Source organism: Tauraco erythrolophus, chromosome 2, assembly GCF_009769465.1.
Source record: "Tauraco erythrolophus isolate bTauEry1 chromosome 2, bTauEry1.pri, whole genome shotgun sequence".
NCBI lineage: Eukaryota > Metazoa > Chordata > Aves > Musophagiformes > Musophagidae > Tauraco > Tauraco erythrolophus.
Window position 1 is genome coordinate 77652574 of NC_141466.1, and position 15099 is coordinate 77667672.

At 38.7% G+C, this 15099-nt stretch overlaps 1 protein-coding gene across 1 annotated transcript in view; it reads left to right on the forward strand.

Annotated features, from left to right (window-relative positions):
- The window catches only part of SHPRH (SNF2 histone linker PHD RING helicase), a 60236-nt gene that overhangs the window by 7478 nt on the left and 37659 nt on the right, over positions 1–15099 (forward strand). The window contains exons 4-11 of the mRNA XM_086631511.1: positions 2089–2307; positions 2623–2701; positions 3446–3596; positions 5934–6039; positions 6536–6792; positions 7227–7922; positions 11159–11410; positions 12216–12294. Coding sequence (XP_086487637.1) covers positions 2089–2307; positions 2623–2701; positions 3446–3596; positions 5934–6039; positions 6536–6792; positions 7227–7922; positions 11159–11410; positions 12216–12294 — 1839 coding nt within the window. The remainder of the gene's footprint in view (positions 1–2088; positions 2308–2622; positions 2702–3445; positions 3597–5933; positions 6040–6535; positions 6793–7226; positions 7923–11158; positions 11411–12215; positions 12295–15099) is intronic.

Below are 15099 nucleotides of genomic sequence, written 5' to 3' on the forward strand. Positions count from 1 at the left end.
GGCATAGATCGCTTACAGATCTAGCTAGCTGCTTTCTTAATATGAAAAAAACCCGTGGTCTTTATAATTAACATTAAAAAAAAAGACTAAAATGTCTATTGAATTGTTATTTGTTCTAGGGAATGGTAAATGTTTCACAGTTTGTTTCTCTTATAGTGTCATGGAGCTATAGTATGACATAGAGTAGATGGCAATAGCATATACCATATAACATTTTTCTTAAAACTAAATTCTTTGTACAAAGAGGAGGTTTTTGGTCTTCGTATGGCATTTTTTAATGCTGAATGTGAAGCAACAAGTTTTCCATTAATCTAGAATAAAGGGGGAAAAGACTACGCTTTCATAGATGTAGACAGTCTTACACAGCAATCTGGAAACTGCCCTGCAAATAAAGCAGAAAGATGCTACTGCAGCTGCAATAGCAGAACTTTAGTTCAGTCATTGAAGGAATTAAGTAGAATGCTTGATTATGAAACGTACCATTAGAGAAACCTATTTTTTAGGTAGTACATTTTACTTGAAAGTATTTTGTAGTCTTTGCTCCCCTTTAAAATTCTGGATAGACTTAGTTTATATGGAAGTCAATTTACTGTGCTCTGAAATGTTAGATTTAAGCTGTTATTTTAGCAAGTATGATGATAGGTGTCATTATAGATTAACTTCATTGATCAAAGTTATACTCTGCAATCACTCTAATTTCTCTGCTCTTTCCATGAAGTGAGGAATGTGTGTGAGGGGATCTCTTGGAATTAGCATATAAAACTGCATACTCTGCTTAGTGCTTTCATTTGGCTGGAACATTAATAAGCCCACACGTGCACTCTGGTTGCCTTCTTTACAAGTCTTTGTCTGTACAATTTTGATGAATTTATAGAAACTTTTTTCCCCTTGTGAAGCACTGGAGTTGTTCCATGGACTTAAAAGAGTTAGGGGAGGGCACTGATGGCTGCCAGACATAGGCACGGTCATTTCCTGCTGTTTGTTTTGGAAAGTGTTCTTCACCTTTTCCATTCATTTGAATGAAAGAAAACTTTTACTTTCCATGAAAGAGAGTCCTAATGGCTGTCCCCAAACCCTATTTTAAGATTAAGCTCTCCGGTGTTTGTACCAGGTACATCTCTTCTTTGTTAGCACTAGGCATTGTAGTTTGATTTCATTGTGCTTGTCATTAGCTGTTTTCTCTTTTAATCAATATATTTTAAGGTCATTTTGTACTGAAAATGCTGGCCTTGACTTGTTTCTAATTTTTTTTTTGAGAAAAATTCTGCAAGTTGACTTGATCTCCAATACTATTTAGGATTAGTATCTTTGAACTGTAGAGTTGTACAGCTGTTTTACTGGTACCGATGTTTTTAATTTGAGGCCTAAAACACTGTTAAAACTTGTCCTCTAGGCCTTTTGTTCCCTCGTCTTATATTAGTTTCCTAAAATGCTGATCCTTGAATTTTTCATGAGTTTTTGTCCTATTTAAGCACTTAAGTTCTATGTGTGTGCATACATCCAAATTATGTGAAAAATACATAAGCACAAGGCCTTCTTTCCTAGAAGGTAGAAAAGAAGGGTAAGCCTTCTGTCCTAGAGGGTACATACTTCTCTTGAGGTGGGATTTTTTGGGTTTTTTTAGTATGTTATTTTATCAAGAAAGGCTTTATTTCATTAAAAATGTACAAATCCTTGAAAAAAAATATCTGTGTTTTTCCCCTTTCTATAAGATCATTGACCTATGTTAACATTTAAATCTGAAATGTGAGTTATTTGTGGTTCTGTATCAGTTGGAAATGTTTAGTGGAAGGTCTTAATTAAACAAATAACGTCTTTTCATTCTATCCCTAAATTCTAAAGGAAGAGCTTTGCTGATTATATATACCTCTGTGATCACCTTAGCAATTTAATCTTAATGTTCAGGAAAGTAGCGCTTGTTGTTTCCTACTGTTGCTGGCTGAGTCAAGTACAGTCAGGACATATGTTTAAATGACATTATGCTTTGCAAGCTTTCATGTGTTAACTGAATATGTTGCAACAAAATTTACAGAAATGTTGACCAAAGTTGATTGGTAATGCGTGTCTTTAATGACTTGGTGTATGCAGATGTGCTGGAGGAAGATGAGGAAGAATCTGACATGGAACTAGAACGACAAAATATTGAAGAGCTTTATGACTTTGTAAGGCACACTCATCAGCAGGATATCCAGTTACTGAGAGAGGATGTGCAGCATCCTGCATTAATTCCTATTCTGAGGCCATACCAAAGCGAGGCTGTGAACTGGATGCTTCACCGAGAGAACTTCACAAGCACTCCAAGCAGTGGCAAGTATAAGGGTCTGGAAAACCTGCATAATTGAGGAAAGTGGCATTGTATTGTCAGCAGCAATATTTTCTTGCTGTTTGATTAGAAGCTATGTTAATTATTTCATTGCCATTTTTAAAACAACTGTTGTTTGAGTAGTACACTAGATAATAAACTGAACTTTACTGAACAGCAGTTGATGTATCCTGAAGCACTGTGGAGGTAGACATCTGCTTTTTGTCTTTAAATGTTGCGATAAGGCCGTGAGCAATTTCTGAGCAGTGTGCTGTTTATAGAGAAACCTCATTATAGTGACATGAATTCTTTCTCTGTAGAAAATGCGCTGCACTTCTTGTGGCGGGAGGTGATCACTCTGGATGGATTAAAAATCTACTATAATCCATTTACTGGCTGGTATGTTTTTATGTTTCTCTCTTTCTGAGAACACCTGAGGGTTGTACTTTGTGAAGACCTTATGGGCAGCTTTTACCTGGAGAATATAAGATGAACCATAACTGTCATTTTTCAGTTAGCAACTAAAGAATTAGAATAGTGATATCTCTAACTTGAAACAAAAGGCCAGCTGGAGTATATAATGCACAGGTAAATATGTAAATCTCGAGTTGAATACATAATTCTTAAAGCCTTTTTTTAAATTTTGGTTCAAATTTGTGGTTTTAAGATAAACATTTTTTTTTTTAAGTTAGAGCATTGGAGGCTTCAACCTTGGGGTCCAATGTTTTTAAAATCTAAAGGAAGGATTCAGTATAATGCTTTTTATTAATGCTAGGTATTGCATTACTAATTCTGTTTCACTTCTCATTAATTTGGTTAGTAGAGAACCCTTTGATTGCTAGTTTGCTTTTTATTTTTTTTTCCTGTATAACTTTCAGATCTTTAACACATGTGAATAGAAATATATTTCAATTTTTTTGAGATTAAAGTTGTGATATGGTAAGCTTAGCAAGGCAAGGCCTGTTGTACACCCAAAAGACTTGATAGCTTTTGTCCGTCTCAGCTTATGTAATAAAAAATAATGCCTCAGCTTACAAACTTTGCCTTGCTGAAGCTATGCTGTGTGTGTCTCTGAACACGTGCTTCTCTGTCACACCATTCTGTAGTTACTGACTTTCGTTTGGGAATGTGCTTGAATTTTAGTATCATCCGTGAATATCCGATTGCTGGACCCCAGTGGCCTGGAGGTATTTTGGCAGACGAGATGGGTCTTGGAAAAACAGTAGAAGTGTTGGCTCTTATTCTGACTCATACCCGACCAGACATTAAACAAGATGATCTGACATTACCTGAGGTAAGAAAACAAGAGTAAGATTTATTAAGAAGAAAATACTTTTCAGAATTAATGGAAACGAGCTTCTCTGAGTTTATTGCTTGTTGTTTTACAGGAGTCCAGATTTAAAGCTGAATTAAAGTACAGTGAAATTTTTTTCTTTGTAGTGTGTGGTACTTGGCATAAATGGTGGAATGGTTTGCGTGAGAAGCAATTGAGATATCGTTTGCCATTGTTGAAGGGTGTTAGCAGGCAACTGTGCTGTTGATAGACTGTTGGTAGTTTACAAGCACTCCAGGAGTGTATAAATATGTAATTCTGTCTGCTGTGTTGGAAACAATTCTCCCCTTCACTTCGTTGTATTGATGAGTATCAAGCATCCATTAGACATATGTTCTGTGCTAAAACAGGGATGATTTAAACTCAGTGAATAAAGATTTCTGCTTCCTCTCTATTTCATATATTAAATGGGCTTACTTAGCAACACTTTTTCCATTTTTTCACTTTCTTCATCATGCATCCTGTGAAAACTTAGCACATTCACTAAACAGAAAAATTCTCTCTGAAGGGAGAGAACCTTTATCCTAAGTAAACTCTTACCGCTTCCATGGCTTCCATCCTTTTGCATTCATGGCAGCTGATTTCGTTGTATATCTGTTCATAACAATCTCCTGCCTGCTTGTAATTTTATCAGTTAAAAAGGCCCAATTCTCAAAAAGTAAAAGGTTCTTAAATGTATCAGAGGGTCAGCACTGAGGGGAGTATAAGCACTAAAATCTGGATGTCAGCTGGCAACAATAGCTAGAAACCGTAGCTTTTGGAGAGCTGGAGTTAGGAAACTTTCATGATATGAGTAGTTGGGATGGACATCCTAGCTAATATTTTGAGATCTTTATCAACAGAATTACATGATGTTGCCTGTGGTTAAAAGGCACTATCCCACTCACCCAGAAGGCCTCTTGTCATCTATGTTTTCTTGTTTTCAAATATAAAATGTCTTTGTATGATGTCCTGAAAAACAAAACAAAACAAAAGTGCTTTATTCCAACAGAGACTTTCTGGATGACTTCTGGCTTGTGTAAGCCAATGTCAGAGTTACTCCAAGTGTTTCAGCTCACTGTAGGTCTCAAACGGTGTCTGGAGTTTCATTGCAGTTACTGTTTAAGAACTGTGCAAAGCAACTAGTTGAACAGGGCTTAGTGAAGTGTCAATGAACACAGCTATAAAACAGTTAATGATAGAACCAAGGGCACTGCATTTGTTCCAGCTTTGGGATTCTTTTTTTATATCCTGGTTCTTGAGTATACATTGCCTTGAAGTAAATCACTATTCCTGAATTGCTAATAATAGAATAAATTTTTCGTGGGCAATCCCTAAAAGGAGAAGCTTGTTATACAACTAACTAGGGCTTTTCAATCTGTATTGTTTACCTCCTTTTGTGTTTCTAGCTATATATTAAATATATTTTTTTTCCTCCCCCTGTCAGTAACCTATCTCACAGCTATAGAATCATAGAATGGTTAGGGTTGGAAGGGACCTCAAAAATCATCTAGTTCCAAGCCCCCTGCCATGGGCAGGGATCCTCCACTAAACCAGGTTGCCCAAAGCCTCATCCAACCTGGCCTTGAACACCTCCAGGGATGGGGCATCCACAACTTCTCTGGGCAACCTGTTCCAGTACCTCACCACCCTCAATGTAAAGAATTTCTTTCTTATATCTAACCTAAATCTGCCCTCTTTCAGTTTAAAACCATTGCCCCTTGTCCTATCACTACACGCCCTTGTAAAAAGTCCCTCTCCAGCTTTCCTGTAGGCCCTCTTTAGGTACTGGAAAGCTGCTATAAGATCACCCCGGAGCCTTCTCTTCTCCAGGCTGAACATCCCCAACTCTCTCAGCCTGTCTTCGTAGCAGAGGTGCTCCAGCCCTCCTCTGGACTCGTTCCAGTAGCTCCATGTCCTTCTTGTGTTGGGGACTCCAGAGCTGAACACAGTATTCCGGGTGGGATCTCACGAGAGCTGAGTAGAGGGGCAGAATCACTTCCCCTAAAAAGTTATAAAAGTTATAAATCTAAGTTACACATTACTGCAACTTAATCCTGAAGTAGTGGAGGACCCAAGTAGCTTGCAGGGCTGCTCTTTTTGTTCTCATTGTAGGGTGCTGAACACTGTTTGCTGAGAAACTGAACTGAATGGAGTATCTCACTGTACACTAAAAATGAGCTATATAAGCAAATTAGTGAGATCAGAGCACACATCTATAGCAGCTTGTGCTTATTTTCAAATGCAAAAAGATTAATGAAGTTCAGAATTACTGTGAAGAGACATGAGCTAATAACTATTTAATATTGTCTGTGTTAGGGTAAGCTTGTGAACTTCTTTGTTCCACCTCAACCTTTAGAAGAAAATAAAAAGAAAAAAACAAAGGAAATGGAGCTTAAATTGAAGGAAAAAATACAATATCCCAGTAAGTATTTCTGATGATTTGTTTAAATACATTTTGCTTTTGGCACAAGTCTTATATTGGCCACTGACTACGAGTTAAAGGCTACTCTTCACTTCTGCGGAATGAAATGATTCTTTTGCTGAGCACCGTGGTGTAGGATTGCATGCTACAGACAAGTGATCCGCACTTAAAGTTACCAACTCAGACCTCTGTGCTACAGAGCTCCATGTAACTAATGCATTTAGCTGAAATATACTGTCTTTTTCTAAGCTTCAGTAAGAAAATTGAGTGACTTATTTGTGTTGCCACTCAATATTGTCTTAGCATCATTGAAAAATAGCAATTTGTAGGGCTACTTTAAGTAAAGCATTGTCAAAATGCTGCCTGTCTGTCTTTTTTTTTTGCGTTTTTTAGTCGAACACAGTGTTTAGAGTTCCCCTAGTATGCATTCTGTGAGGTAACTTTCATTTTATCTGAGCTATAAGTTTGTGGTTTTTTGCTTTGATTCTGTGTTAAGGCTTACGAGTGATGATATTAGCAGCTGTAAAGGAAATGAATGTGAAGAAAGGAGCATCCATTATTGCAATATTTAAGTACATCAGTGCTATATATAGATATGACATACAGAGAAACAGACGGCTTCTCAAAAGAACTCTAGAAAAACTAATCGCAGAACAAGTAGTAGAGCAAGTCAAAGGACATGGTCTGGCTGGGTCTTTCAAGCTGGGAAAGAACTACAAGGAACAGAAGAAGCGAGAAAGAACGAAAGAGCAGGTAAAACATGCTGCTATAGTTACTTCAAAGAATTGTGCGAAGGCAGATCTTATTTCTACCAACTGCATGCTACTCTTGGCTGTGTTGTCTGTGTGCGCTAGTTCAGTGACACTGGCTTATTGATAAAAATGAAGAAAAATGCAGAATTTTCTTTGACATTCATGAACAAAGAAGCAGAAATCGTAAGTAGATCAAATTTGGGGCTAAAATGTTAACTACATCTGTCATAAATCTTTTAAAACAGTGCTGTGGGGCCGGCAGATGTGTTGTTTTTACTGTGATGTTCTCTTTTAAACATTGGTAAAAATTAACCAAATCCTCAAGTGGGAAATTGATATTAAATCTTAATATCTATGTCTTGATGTGTTTATACTTTCCAAAAAAAAAAAAGGTTAGGAGAAAGTTTGACATTCTTGGTTAATTTTACTTTATAGGTAGCAAAGACTTCAGAAGGCATTCAGAAGAAGCAGTTGATTGATGCTAAAACTCAAACCAAAGAACTGAGAAATAGTGATGTCACTCCTGAAAATGTTCTTAAAACCCCTTTACGGGTGGCTATCACCATGGAAGAACATGATTATTGTACAACTAGCAAAAATAAGAGGAAATCTGAAGCAGATGATGAGAACTCCCTAAAAGAGAATGATGTTCAACAGGAAGCTGTGGTCACAAATTCTCCTGATTTGCGTGGCAGCCTCCTTGTCTCTAGTGACATGAGCAGTCATCCCAATTGTGATGATTCTAAAACTACAGCTGATGTTCAGCAGGAAGTTCCAAAGAACCAGTCCTCACATTCCCAAGAACATGCTGGGAGTAGCGTGCAACATACCAGTTCTGTGTTTCCATTTAATACCTCCGAGTATCGTTTTGAATGCATCTGTGGTGAGCTCGGATTGGCCGACTATAAAGCTCGTGTGCAGTGCCTGAAGTGTTACTTATGGCAGCATGCAGAATGTGTAAACTACAAAGAGGAAAACCTGAAGATCAAGCCCTTCTACTGTCCCCATTGTCTTGTGGCAATGAAACCAGTTTCCACAGGAGCAACTCTGATAATTTCTCCCAGTTCTATTTGTCATCAGTGGGTAGATGAGATCAACAGGCATGTAAGATCATCTTCTCTTCGAGTTCTGGTAAGATTATATAGCTTCATTTGCTGGAGAGTTGTTTTATCAAGACTCGGGGCTTCCTTTCTGACACTCTGTATCACAGAAAGTTCTTTGGTTTCTTTGTCCTCTGTTTCAGAACTCTACATTTCTAGCTGTTAGATCTATGCTTTGGCACCACACAGTGCGTTTGTGTCCCAGAGACTATTTGTGTTTAGTTCTTTGCTTTTTTCCTTATTAGATGGTCAATGAGAGACGATACAGTGGACTAGATATCTTTATCAAATGGAAGCAAATTTTGAACAGATGCGAAAACGGGATTTCTGAGAGGGAAGGCTGTTTGTGGTTTTTTTTTTCCTGAAAGATTACCAAGAACTTAGAAAGACTTAACTGTATGTGTTTTGGCAGTGTCAAGTCTCACTGTACGTTTGTACCCAAGCAGGTCCCTGTCAGTTGCTTCTCATGTTGTTTTAGATAAAAACAAATGCTTCAGTAGGTAAAGATTGTACTTTTGAATTTCTGGTTCTCAGGCTTTACAAAAGGAGTCTTGGACCTTGGTGTTTACTGAAAATAACACCATTACAACTTGGGCGTTGTCTCTGTAACATCTGCCATATTTATTAGATTGTTGCTTATCTAGAGACCGTGTATTGTCCTTTTACTTGATTTCTATTAGTTCTATCACTAAAATCAACTTAATTATACATATAGTAACTATGGCTATACAGGATTTTTTTTAATGTAGTTATCACAGTATTCAAGGTTAGCCATTGTCTTTTATTAATGATGTAGTCACGTTCTGTCCTTCCTAGTTTTATCAGGCAAGAACCTTGTAATGATAAAATGCTTTGAGAACAGTAGATCCCTCACATTTTGAAGAAAATAGTAGTAGTAGGTTGATAAAGAGAGGAAACTTTACGTTCAGAGATACCTGATAGCTTTGGCTATCCTGCATAGGTGCCCACTGTATAAATGAATTCTAGGCCTCTAGTAAGCCATTTGTGTGAGAGTCTAATTAGCTTTATTTAGTGCAGCAACTAACAAATGTGTAAAACTTGCGCAGTTCTCATAGGACCTAGTCCAAGTTTTATACCAGCTTTGAAAACTCGGAAATAGATTTACACGGTAACAGTGAAATAGCTTAAATACTGAATGTCAGTACCTTATGCTGTGTGGCACCTTCCATCCTAAGACGCTGTTTTCTTTTCCTTTTAACTGCCAACGGTAAGTCATCCCGACTGGCTTTCAGTGCTCCTTCAAAATGAAAATTTGTTCGTGAGTTGTTTTTTTTTTTTTTTCTGTGAAATCAAAAAGAAAATAGTACTGATGTTTCAGAGATGTTTTCCATTGCATATAAAGAGTGTTTTTTATTCTTCTAACTGCTTACAACCCTTGGGAAATTCTAATGGTTTTATGTAATAGAACAAGGAATTAAAATTTATCAGCAGGTCTTGCTTTGTGGCAGGCTGTCTCTTCCTGTTGCTGTGAAAACAACCAAAATGGCCAAGTTATAAACCTCTGGAAAACCTGTTCGGAAATACTTGGAAGAGATTAGTCTTCAACATTTTTTTTTTCTTAACAGTTGCTTCAGCAAGTGTGCTCTTTTTCTTTCTTTCTTTCTCTCATTCATGTGCGTTGACCTGGTTGCAGGTGCTCTGTTGTCACACTTTGTGGCTGAACTGATATTTTCTGCAAGTGTTTCTTTGAGTTGACAGAAACATTGTTGCCATATGCACAAATGTAGAAGATGGTTAGTACTGGAAGAAAAAGTATAGTTAGCAGTGAAATCGTGTACTGATCATCAAGGGATAAAGAGGGGGGAAAATCAACTGTGTTTTTATGAAGCCACCTTAATTTTGGTATTTTTAACTGTTAGTTGTGTTAAGAGAACATTAAAGTTTGTGGCACTATGAGGGACTGAAAGATGGTATGATTTTCTTAAGTGGTAAAAGTGCTTGTAAAATTGCAGACAAACACTAACCAAGATGGCCTATTCTTATATAATAAATCATGAATTTGCAAAATGAGAGAGGAATAGAGATATGCTAGCTATTTGAAGATGAGACTAGAATATAGATTCTTTATTAAAAAGGTAGGAATATTCCTGTACCTGTCAGAAGAAAGCCATATCTATTTTAATGTTGTGATTAATACACAGGTCTAGATGAGTGGTAAGAAGTAGGCGATGATAAAATTCTTAAAGTAAGGAATGGATGCCTGTAATTTTGAAGTAGGTTCTGAAGTAAATTGAGAGCAAGCTAAAAAGTTTGTATGAGGAGAAAAAAAGGCAGTTGATATATAGCTATGGTAATAATTGTTCTTGGTAGCTAAAAATGCTGGAGATGAAAAAACACTCCTAAATAATATATTTTGTGTACTGTACTGCACATTGAAAATTGTGCGTACCACGCACTTGAAATTTTAACATGTTCTGATATTGTAAGTACATTGAGACTCATAATATATGCTGTATTTCTTTTATTTAGAAATAGAATGCTACCATGGGGAAGCATATAGTAAAATATTTGGTTTAGCTTGTTATTTTTTTTTATTTAAACTGCTGTATGTTTCCGAAAGGATTATGCTTAAAATGACAAGGGAGATAAAATAAATACTTTTGATATTAGAACAAATGTCAATATGAAAGGTTTATAATAATATTCCGTTGGTGCACAGGGATTGTTTCTTACTAGGGTAGTCTTTCCATCTCATGAGTCTCTGTAGAAATCCTTTTTGTAGGTAAAACATTACCCAGAGTATCATTTCTGGTTTTGAAATATTTCGCTGCATACTTCTGTCTTTGCCTAATTATCCATAAAATTTTTGAGGTACTGGAGAGAAAGGTAATAAATACATCTGTGGTAAAGGAGAGGACCAGACGTATAACGCTGACTTGCATAACGTTGCTACATACAACACTTCAGAATACTTAATCTTGCAAACAACTGTTGTAACAAATAACTGTTGTAGAAAATACTGAAGTCCTCTTTTCTTCAAAGGAAAAAAAAAACCTTTTATGAGGGTGTAAGTAATCATACATAAAAAGCTTGCATCAATGTATTGCATTTAGTATTTGTGTTACTTATGTGGATTTCCTGGCATGCTGCTATATGAATACAGGTTTTATGAATGGGTTCATATTATGTGGAAAACACTGCTAAAAGCATGCATGTATTGGGCTGTACTGATATTTTAGCATTTTTACTAAAGTGTCTCTTACTTTTGTTCTTTGCTGTTGTGCTGTTGAATACAAATCCACATAGGTGTACCAAGGTGTGAAGAAGCATGGCTTTTTGCAGCCTCACATGTTGGCAGAGCAGGAGGTGGTTATCACCACGTATGATGTCCTCCGCACTGAACTGAACTACGTAGATATACCCCACAGTAACAGCGAAGATGGGCGCCGTTTCAGGAACCAGAAGCGGTACATGGCCATTCCAAGCCCCTTAGTAGCAGTGGAGTGGTGGAGGATCTGCCTTGATGAAGCACAAATGGTTGAATGCACTACTGCAAAGGTATGACATTTCCGATCATGTATTTATTTAACTTGAAAAGGTTTTGACAAGCTTGTTGTAAATAATTCAGTAGACTTCTGTCTCCCCCTCTTAACATTCAGTGCACTCAGGTAATTTGTCCTTGTAGATTGTTCTTTAGAAGCGAGTTTTCTGTTGGAGATATTTACTATTAAATGGTTCTCCAGTGGGAATTTTGGCAGACCATGAAGTGTATCCTGCTCAAAAAATACTCAACATAATCTATAACGACAGTTTAAAGAACTAGGTCATCATGTTGTAGATGGTGTTTATATTTTCAAACAAGACACTAGCCTGTTCAGTGACATGGTTCATGGGCATAGATATGTCCTTTGGGTCTAGAAGCTAAGACAGTCAGCAATCTGTCTTCAAACTCTAGGGCTACAGTCTGCAGGGGGAGATTATTTTAATTAGTGTTTGTCTAGTCTTTTTGCCCAAGATAGGAAGACAAAAATGCTAATTACATAATGGCTTATGGGCTATAATTTTTTAATTTTTTTTTTTACATTCAGTTTCTTTTGTGGACTGTTTGCCTTCTGTGAGCCTTTAATTGCGTTTGATTATTTGGAAGTGGGTATGGCTCTCACTAGCTTTCCGTTACCTTCAAAACAGCTCAATAACTTTATACACATTTTTATAATACGTTGTACCAATGCTACTTATAGGCCTGCCAATCTTACATACTGAAAAGATGTTCAGATTTCTTAAAGTCCATGAGTTTTCAGACTGTGTTTCACTCTGTCTTTGTTTTTCCTTTCCTACCATTGGTTCTGTCTTCTTTTACTAGGCTGCCGAAATGGCACTTCGTTTAAGTGGAGTCCATCGCTGGTGTGTCAGTGGCACTCCTGTGCAGCGAGGATTAGAAGGTGAGATTTTATGTAGCAGGGTCATCTGTGGGTTTTCCTCGTGCTGATAATTAGGTGGTGGTTTGAAGCAGTTCAGATGTCTGCTAGTTTTGCTCTGAATTCGTTAGGTACTCTGACTTGTGAGCTATAAACCTTAAGCACGTCATAAAGCCATCAATAAACGTGTCAATATGAAAGTTGCGGAGCTGAAATCTCTTTATCTCCCCGAGTTAGACAAATACTTTTGGGGAGCAGAGAAGCTGTATGTCGAAGAACTGACTCAACTCTATTCTTCAGTTTCCACTTAGCAGAGTGGGTAAATATTAACCCTTCTCTGTTGCAGCTAAATATAGCCTGCTCTGGCTACAGAATCCTTCTAACTGTCAAGTACAGCAAGCAAAGCTATATTTGCTTTTTGCATAGCCCTATATGAGCTACTGTGGGCATGAACTGCCATGAATATAAATTCTAAAAATCATACTAAAGCTTTATGAAACTGTCTTAAGTCCTTATGTAAGGACTTAATGAATTGACATGTGCGGAGTAGGGAGCTGTATGTTAGCAGGTGTCATTTATCTTGTCTTTTCTTGTGAAGTACTCAGTTTCTGTAGATAGGCTTCAGACAGTAAGAGGAAAAAAAGAAAGGGAACTGACTAACTTATTTATCTCCCTGTGTTCTTTGATGGATTTAGGAATATGTGGTACTCATTGAGGCAATGAGTTTGAAAGTGGCTAAATCAGTGTAAGCATTTGTATGCATTTGTGAACCGTTGGTCAGCTACCAAACTATTATAACAGTCAATATTGTAGATTAATTCATTATGGAATTGTGGATTAAATTTATAAATACACATAATAGTTGTGAGAATAGTTAATAAAGCGAACACTGTAGAAGGAAGTGATTGATTTGACTGTCATGATTACATGACATTGTCATGACATGCTTGTCTCTAAAATGGAGAGACACGGATTTGACAGATGGACCACTTGGTGGATAAAGAACTGGCTGGATGGTCGCACTCAGAGTTGTGGTCAATGCTGCGATGTCTACATGGAGACCAGTGTCAAGCGGTGTCCCTCAGGGGTCTGTTCTGGGTCCGGTGCTGTTTAACATAGAATCATAGAATGGTTAGGGTTGGAAGGGACCTCAAAGATCATCTAGTTCCAACCCCCCTGCCATGGGCAGGGAAACCCTCCTCTACACCAGGTTGCCCAAAGCCTCATCCAACCTGGTCTTGAACACTTCCAGGGATGGGGAATCCACAACTTCTCTGGGCAACCTGTTCCACTGCCTCACCACTCTGAGTGAAAAATTTATCTCTTGTATCTGCCCTAAATCTGCCCTCTTTCTGTTTAAATCCATTGCCCCTTGTCCTATCGCTACACGCCCTTGTAAAAAGTCCCTCTCCAGCTTTCCTGTAGGCCCCCTTTAGGTACTGGAAAGCTGTTATAAGATCACCCCGGAGCCTTCTCTTCTCCAGGCTGAACATCCCCAACTCTCTCAGCCTGTCTTCACAGCAGAGGTGCTCCAGCCCTCTGATCATCTTCGTGGCCCTCCTCTGGACTTATTCCAGTAGCTCCATGTCCTTCTTGTGTTGGGGACTCCAGAGCTGAACACAGTATTCCAGGTGGGGTCTCACGAGAGCAGCGTAGAGGGGCAGAATCACTTCCCTCGACCTGCTGGCCACGCTCCTTTTGATACAGCCAATGTCAAACATCTTTGTCAGCGACATGGATGACGGCATTGAGTGCACCCTCAGTAAGTTTGCCGATGACTCCAAGTTGTGTGGTGCCGTGGACTCACTTGAGGGAAGAGATGCCATACAGAGGGACCTTGATAGGCTTGAGAATTGGGCCAGTGCAAACTGCATGAGCTTCAACAAGTCAAAATGCAACGTCCTTCACCTGGGTCGGGCCAACCCTAGGCATAAATACAAACTGGGCACAGAGTGGCTTGAGAGTAGCCCTGAAGGGAAGGATTTGGGAGTGTTTATAGATAAGAAGCTCAACATGAGCCAACAGTGTGCTCATGCGGCCCAGAAGGCCAACCACATCCTGGGATGTATCAAGAGAAGCGTGGTCAGCAGGTCAAGAGAGGTGATTCTCCCCCTCTACTCTGCTCTTGTGAGACCCCACCTCGAATACTGCGTCCAGTTCTGGTGTCCCCACCATAAGAGAGACATAGATCTGTTGGAGCGTGTTCAGAGGAGGGCCACAAAGATGATCCAGGGGCTGGAGCACCTCTGCTACGGGGATAGGTTGCGGGAGCTGGGATTGTTCAGCCTTGAAAAGAGGAGACTTCCGGGAGACATAATAGCTGCCTTCCAATACCTGAAGGGAACCTACAGGAAGTCTGGGGAGGGACTTTTTACAAGAGTGTCCACTGATAGGACAAGGGGAAATGGGTTTAAGTTGAAGGAGAATAGATTTAGATTAGGTCTTAGGGAGAAATTCTTCAGTACGAGGGTGGTAAGACTTTGGAATAAATTGCCCAGAGAAGTTGTGGATGCCCCCTCCCTGGAGGTGTTCAAAGCCAGGTTGGACAGAGCCTTGAGTAGCCTGATCTAGTTGAGAGGCATCCCTGCCCATGACAGGGAGGTTGGATTAGATGATCTCTGAGGTCCCCTCCAGCCTATGCCATTCTATGATTCTGTGATTCTGTGATTAACTTATTAAGTCCTTATGCATGATAGTGTTGATTTAAGATGTATCTGAAATGTGATATTGTCCATAATACCTGTTGGCCAGGCGCTCAGGCTGTTTTGAGGCAGACCCATCACACAGGGGATGAAAACTGCCGACTAATTTGAATCTGTGCCACTGCTG